General features: G+C 38.0%; 1 protein-coding gene across 1 annotated transcript; it reads left to right on the top strand.

Annotated features, from left to right (window-relative positions):
• The first annotated feature begins 245 nt into the window (after positions 1-245).
• Positions 246-6204, top strand: LOC108972491 (isoleucine--tRNA ligase, cytoplasmic). The gene is made up of 6 exons (XM_018939107.1): positions 246-503; positions 564-1182; positions 2866-3498; positions 3673-4517; positions 4578-5073; positions 5284-6204. Exons 1-6 carry the CDS (start codon positions 337-339, stop codon positions 6136-6138), a joined length of 3615 nt encoding a protein of 1204 aa, XP_018794652.1. The 5' UTR covers positions 246-336; the 3' UTR covers positions 6139-6204.
• Positions 6205-7706: the final 1502 nt, after the last annotated feature.

The following is a 7706-nucleotide window of genomic DNA, read 5'->3' as shown; positions in this document are numbered from 1 at the left end:
CTATGTATACCCATAGCAAGCAAGAGAGCCAGTAGCTGAGTGAGTGACTATTACAGGCGGTACATACATACATGTTTGTATGTGTACTCATGGGTATACCAGAGAACTTAAAACATGTATGCATGTACCGCCTGTAATAGTCACTCACTCAGCTACTGGCTCTCTTGCTTGCTCTGCAATCGAACTAGCTATTGCGTCATACTTTTGTGCTCATGAAATTTTCAACTTTCTTCACTTACGCTTTGGTTTGCGATTTGCAGTGTTGTCGGCAGCAATTCATGGCAGTTGTTACTCATTTGTTTCGAGGTGTGCATGCAAGTTATTTGGACGTGCTGAATGCCAAGTGATAGTGTTACTAGAGACGTGGCAATGGAACGAAACGATGACATTTACCGCGTGCCGGAGACGATGCACTTCCCAACAGAAGAGTTAAAAATACTGAAAATTTGGCGCACAGAACACACTTTCGAGCGTTGCATGCAGCTATCCAAGCAGAGACCAAGGTAAGCAGATAAAGTGCAGTGCTACTGACAAAATCTCACACAATACGTTTGCAAACTTAGGTATACATTCTATGACGGCCCACCCTTCGCCACGGGCCTGCCGCATTATGGCCACATTCTGGCCGGCACTATCAAAGATATCGTGACGCGCTACGCGTATCAGCAGGGCTATCATGTGGAGCGTCGTTTTGGCTGGGATTGTCACGGTTTGCCGGTTGAATTCGAAATTGATAAACTTTTGAATATCAGCGGACCGGAAGATGTGCAGGAGATGGGCATAGCGGCGTACAATGCAGAGTGCCGCAAAATCGTTATGCGCTATTCAAATGAATGGGAAGAAGTTGTGACACGTATGGGACGTTGGATTGACTTTCGTAATGACTACAAAACGCTCTATCCCTGGTATATGGAGTCGATTTGGTGGGTTTTCAAGCAGCTCTATGACAAAGGACTCGTTTATGAGGGTGTTAAGGTGATGCCCTATTCCACTGCGTGTACAACGGCGCTTTCCAATTTCGAATCCGGCCTAAATTACAAGGAGGTAATGGATCCTTGTGTGGTGGTAGCGTTTGAAGCGGTAAATATGACGAATACATACTTCCTCATTTGGACAACTACACCGTGGACGTTGCCGTCGAATTATGCCTGCACCGTGAATCCGAATTTATTTTATGTGAAGGTATGTACAAATATTCTTATAGCTAACTAACCTATAGTGGAATGAGCTAAGCGCATAATAATGAATCTCACACCCACCTAGTCAGCCATTTTATCAAAATGATTATAGATTTAGTTCAATATAATATAATAAAAGGACAGTATCAAAAAATATTTTCTAAAAATTAAAAAATTAATGTTAAAAATAGCTCATTAGTCCGTTATTACACACGGCAACTTTTGTTGCGGACATTTTTGGTTTATAGGAGAGGGGGCGACGAGGCGCCGAGTTTCCAGTGTTCACCAACTCGCTTTGTGTTCTTATTCGTAACAGTTTGCTGGGACGTTTTGCGGCATTCGTGTTCTTTTTTTCGTAGTACATAGTTGCATTTGGGTATATTTTTTTGAAATTAATATTTTGAATATATTTTATCTTTTGGTAAGTAATTTGCAAAAATGTATACAAATATACATAATACAACATAAATATTTTGGAAAATGGAGTATGAGGAAAAAATCGAATTAATTAAAAATATTGTGAAATCTATGGAGGAAGCTATACAAATTGATTCAGACGATAGTGAAAAGGGTGATATATGTGAAGGTCTGTTATATAATCTTTGTTTTAATTTTGAATTATAAATAAAATGTATTTCTTAATTGACAGATACGAGTGGTCCAAATACCTATAAGGAAAAAGAGTGGGTTAAAGTAAAGAGTAGACAATGGGTTAAAGTAAAGTGAAAGAGAATGAGAAAAAACTCGAACGAGTTGCGCAACACAAATTGCTCGTGGGAATGTAGGTGGCGAGAGCAAAAGAGAATCGCCTGAGAATCAGAAACAAAAGTTGACGTGGTTTTCTAGTAGTTTTTCACATTGAAAATTATAGGTGTAGTGTAGTATTTTTCGGCTACTTCAATATCTCACATACAAGTAGCATCTGACATGTATGCAGAAATCATCGTTTTAAAAGCTACTCTTCTCCCGTAGTATTTCATTTTGTTATTGCTACCGCTCTCACTTTGACGAGAGCCGTAGCAGAACAATGTAAAAGTATGTGCTCTACTCTGCACGAAATTTTGAGTAAAAGAGCAAAAAAATGGGAGGGTATGAGAGCAGAGCTAGTTAAAATCACCATGTGCTACAGCTCTCGCACGTGTTTCTTGCTTTTATTTTTATTATTTTTTTTTTTTTTTTGCAACTTGCTGTCATAATATATAAATTGAAAGAAAAAATTTAATAAGAATATTTTATTTAGAAACAAAGAATCTGAAGGAATTGAATTATAAACCAAAGAAAAGAAAAGCATTTTGAAACAATTCATTAATAAATCGTTTTATAGATAGTACACATGTGATACTTTTCGGACTACTTCGTTTTCACTCACTGAATATTAGCTACTTGTAGAACCCTGCATATTATTTTTGTACCTTTTTCAACAAACTTTTCGATGAGCTCCTTTAAAAAATAACTAATAGACAAAGTTTAAATAAAGTTGGTGGTTTTCCGTACATTCTTTGGGGATTTACTTTTGAAGTTGCTACAGACCTTTTTTTTTTTTTAGCACTACTAAGCTCCTTTGTTTTAAAAGCATTTAAATAATATATCGAAGAGCATTGAGCAGATTTGGCGTTACCGATCAATTTTCTTATAAAAATATTTTTATTAGCCTTTTGTAGTTATTAATTTTTTCTATTTCTATTAGATTCTCGACAAGAAAACTAACCGCTATTATATATTGGGTCAAACACGCTTAAATTTCCTCTACAAAAGTGAAGACGATTATGAGATTATCACAACATTCAACGGCAGTAGTTTGATCAATGAACCATATAAGCCGCCATTCACATATTTCGTCGAAAAAGGTTTAGCCGTAAATGCATTTCGTATACTAGTCGATGATTATGTAACCGATGATAGCGGCACGGGCATCGTGCACAATGCGCCCTACTTCGGTGAAGACGATTATCGCGTCTGTCTCAACGCAGGTATTATAGAGAAATCCAGTACACCAATTTGCCCGCTCGATGAAGTAGGACGCTTTACGGCGGAGGTCACCGATTTCGCGGGTGTATTTGTTAAGGATGCCGATAAATTGATAATTGCGAAACTAAAGAAACTCGATGTACTAGTCTCAACCGGACAAGTTAAGCATAGTTATCCGTATTGCTGGCGTTCAGATACACCATTAATCTATAGGGCGGTGCCATCATGGTTTGTACGCGTGGAGCATATGTCCCGGAACTTACGAGAATGCAGTGCACAGACTTATTGGGTGCCGGAAGGTGTACGCGATGGCAGATTCGGAAATTGGTTGAGGGAAGCGCGCGATTGGGCAGTGAGTATTGTAAACTTTTATATTTTATCTCACGCAAATTACGTAAGAAATTTTATATTATTTGACTAAAGATATATAGTGCCCAACGTCAAAAAGACTACACGAATTTTATGTTTCTTAAATCATATTCTTGCAATTGTTCATCATTTTATGCGCCTTAAATCTATATTTTAGATAAGTCGCAATCGTTACTGGGGCACTCCCATTCCTATCTGGCGTTCACCCAGTGGTGATGAGGTCATTTGTGTGGGTAGCATTGAGCAATTGGCAGCATTATCTGGAATTCACATCAAAGATCTGCATCGTGAGACAGTTGACGAAATCGAAATCCCCTCTGCCGTACCAGGAAATCCACCATTACGTCGTATTAGCGCCGTTTTTGATTGTTGGTTTGAATCCGGCTCAATGCCGTATGCGCAACAACACTTTCCATTTGAAAATCAGAGCAATTTTATGAGCAACTTTCCGGCCGACTTCATTGCCGAGGGCATAGATCAGACTCGCGGTTGGTTTTACACGCTACTTGTTATTTCGACGGCTTTATTCAACAAGGCGCCATATAAAAATCTCATTGCGAATGGGCTCGTGCTGGCCGCAGATGGACAGAAAATGTCGAAAAGTAAGAAAAACTATCCAGATCCAATGAATGTGTTACACAAATATGGCGCCGATGCTTTACGTTTGTATTTGATAAACTCGCCGGTGGTGCGCGCAGAGAATTTGCGATTCAAAGAAGAAGGTGTGCGTGACATCATCAAGGATGTGTTGCTGCCATTATACAACTCCTATCGCTTCTTACTGCAAAATATTGCGCGTTACGAGAAGGAAGATCTGCGCAACTCATCGCGTTACGTCTACAATAAGGAGCGCCATGTGAGCGGGCAAACCAATCTACTCGATGTTTGGATAGTTTCGGTAAAGGAGTCTCTTATTGGCTTCTTCGCCAAGGAGATGAAGCTGTATCACCTATATACGGTAGTGCCACGCTTGCTTAAGTTCATAGATCAGTTGACGAATTGGTAGGTCCTCGATTTAATACAAATTAAATGCAGCAAAAATTATTTATTTTATCTTTTAAGGTACATACGCTTAAACCGTCGCCGTCTTAGAGGTGAGCAAGGCGTCGCGGACTGCCTGCAATCTCTAGACACGCTGTATTCAGTACTCTTTGACTTGATCCATCTATTGGCGCCATTCACGCCATTTCTATCTGAATACATTTACTTACGTCTGCTACCGTTTCAAACGAATGCGACTAAGATTCCGGCAGCAGCTTCGGTGCATCATCAAATGTTGCCACAAGCAAATTTGAAACTCGTTCGTCTTGATATTGAGAAATCGATGTCTTTGATGCAAACCATTATCGAATTGGGACGAGTCATACGTGATCGTCGCATGACGCCACTAAAATGTCCCCTCTCAGAAATAATTGTAATTCATAGAGATCCGGAGATTTTAGCGTCTGTGGAGCGTTTGTCCGACTTTATTCTTAATGAGCTAAATGTACGCAAGCTGACACTCAGTTCCGATAAAAGTAAATACGGTGTAACATTACGTGCGAAGCCGGATCATAAGGTAAGCTATGTTGGGAAGTATAATATATTAGTGTATTTAAAGTCGAGGCATTCGGAACTCCTAAAATTCTATATTTATAAGAGTTTTTACGATTTGAATGCCTAAAATATTGATAGTTAACAGTAACATGCTTTAGCGCTTTCGCATGTAGAGCCCTGTCTTCTAGAATAAACTATACAATTTTCCATTTCTACTCTCATTTTCTTTCAGATATTGGGTCAACGCTTCAAAGCCAACTTCAAAACAATGATGAATGCAATAAAATCACTCGACGACGAAGAAATACAAAATCAACTCTCCAAAGGCTACTATTCTATACAAGGTCACCGCATTGAGCTCTCAGAAGTGCGTCTAATTTATTGTGTGTCAGAAAATTTGAAGACGAACTTGGAAGCAAATAGCGAGAATGATATTCTCGTCTTACTGGATATGACACCAAACGCCGAGTTATTGGAAGAGGGTTTAGCACGTGAGATCATCAATCGTATACAAAAGTTAAAAAAGAAAGCAAAATTGATACCAACCGATGAGGTGGTAGTTTTCTATCGACTTTCTCAAGAATCGGAGCATAGAGCGTCTATTGAAATAAAAACTGTTATAGAAAAATACATGAATATGATTACAACAACCGTTAAATCGGCGCTTTTACTATATAACGACGAAGATAAATGCAAGCGAAACGTTATCATAACGGAATTAGTAACTGTTAAAGGTGTTATCTTAGTACTAACTATTTGCTCAGCAGAAAAGCATAAGACAGCAGAAGTAGAAAGTGTGAATATTATGCTCGCCGATAATCTGACTCCGCGTTTTGGAGGAAATAGACGCACAAGTTTGAATTTGAGGAATGTGGAAACTGGAGAATTTATTACACTAACACAATTGCATGCCGAGATCGATATGAACTTTGGCCTTTATGGCATGAGTTATAAGGTTTACTGGTTTGATGAAGTACAACAACAAGTGCGCACACTAACCGCTAATGATTTAAATAAAAAACTTTTTGGCAAGCAACTGGTGGTGGCGCTGAAGGAGAGTGATGTGAGCAGAGCGACTTTTCTGTGAAAATTTTAAAACATCACTTATAATTTGTTTGAAAATTTAGCAGTTAGTTTCATTAAATAAATTTAATTTATGAACAATAACTTTAAAAAAACTTGTTTAATTATTTTTATAAAATATAATGCAGAACGCAAATATAGACTTCTTAATATGATGCAGTCAGCGTCTAAGTGATTTTAACAGCTCAAGTTCAGGTGCTCTACTTGTTTTTTCCAATATAAAAGACTTGCCAAACCAAAATCCATTTGGGAAGTATAAATTATCAAAACAAGAAAAAACATTAACTCCGGTTGCACCGAAGCTAAATACCCTTCACAGGTGCATTTCTGTTAGTAACTTTGTGTTCAGTTTGTATGACAGCTATATGTTATAGTGGTCCGATATCGGCAGTTCCGACAAATGAGCCGCTTCTTGTAAAGAAAATGGCATTTGCAAACTTTCAAAACGATATCTTAAAAACGGAGGGACTAAATCGTTAATTTAATTTTATTTGTTCTTTTTTTTAATACCTTGAAACTTACAAAAAAAAAAACATAATTCAAGAGTATACAAAACATTAAAAAATCAAAATGTTGTGAGACATTGAAGTAGAAGTAAAAAGTCTTAAAAACTGAGGGACTAAATCGTATATATACAGACAGACAGACAGACAGACAGACTGACATGGCTAAATCGACTCAGCTCGACATACTGATCGTTTATGTATATACTTTATAGGGACCCTTCCTTCTGGGTGTTACAAACTTAATATACCCTGTTCAGGTATAAAAATATGAAACATGTTTTCTGGAAATCGCGCAACATGTCCCTTGAGGCGTTTTTGGTTGCTGCCAACGTAGGAGATTCAGTAAACACTCTTTGGAATGCGACTAGACAAAACAATAAGCCGATGTCTAGATGACCACCAATTGTAAACAGCAGAGACTATTGGACCAATACAGAGAAAGCTGTACGTTTAATCGTAATGAGCTTAGTGATTAATCTATCAATGAGTAAGCAAATATAAGCAAATATTTGGATGTTGCTTGTTAAATGGAATTTCCGTTTGCTGAAATAGATGCTGTAGAAGTGCATGAGCAGTTCTTAGCATTCGCAAATAAAAAGTCACCAGGCTATGACAGCATTAATGCGCTTGCACTTAAAGCGCTACCCGAAAACGTAATCAGCATGTACAGTATTTGTGTATCATCATTGGTTCCTAATGTATATATTATACAGAGAAGGCATCAGATGGAATTCAAAATTGTGAACCGATTTCACCCATATTTCGTACATGTCATCACGGTGTTAAGAAAATATTACATACCGAATTTTATTGAAATCGCTCGAGTAGTTCCCGAGATATGGTTTTTGGTCCATAAGTGGGCGTCGCCCCGCCCATTTTCAATTTAAAAAAAAAAGTCTGGGTGCAGCTTCCTTCTGCCACTTCTTCCGTAAAATTTAGTGTTTTTGACGTTTTTCGTYAGTCGDTTAACACACTTTTAGTGATTTTCAACATAACCTTTGTATGGGAGGTGGGCGTGGTTATTATCCGATTTCTTCCATTTTTGAGCTGTATATGAAAATGCCTG

The sequence above is a fragment of the Bactrocera latifrons genome, unplaced genomic scaffold (assembly GCF_001853355.1).
Source record: "Bactrocera latifrons isolate USDA-ARS-PBARC rearing strain unplaced genomic scaffold, ASM185335v1 scaffold_4, whole genome shotgun sequence".
Lineage (NCBI taxonomy): Eukaryota > Metazoa > Arthropoda > Insecta > Diptera > Tephritidae > Bactrocera > Bactrocera latifrons.
Note: the sequence above shows the minus strand (reverse complement) of the source record. Positions and strands in the feature narration are given on the sequence as shown.

What these genes read in the sequence shown, in the direction of transcription:
- LOC108972491 (XM_018939107.1), top strand. Translation starts at nt 337, where the DNA reads ATGCCAAGTGATAGTGTTACTAGAGACGTGGCAATGGAACGAAACGAT. An exon ending in CGAATTTATTTTATGTGAAG is followed by an intron (nt 1,183 to 2,865) that starts GTATGTACAAAT and finishes TATTTCTATTAG; the next exon opens with ATTCTCGACAAGAAAACTAA. An exon ending in GTGCGAAGCCGGATCATAAG is followed by an intron (nt 5,074 to 5,283) that starts GTAAGCTATGTT and finishes ATTTTCTTTCAG; the next exon opens with ATATTGGGTCAACGCTTCAA.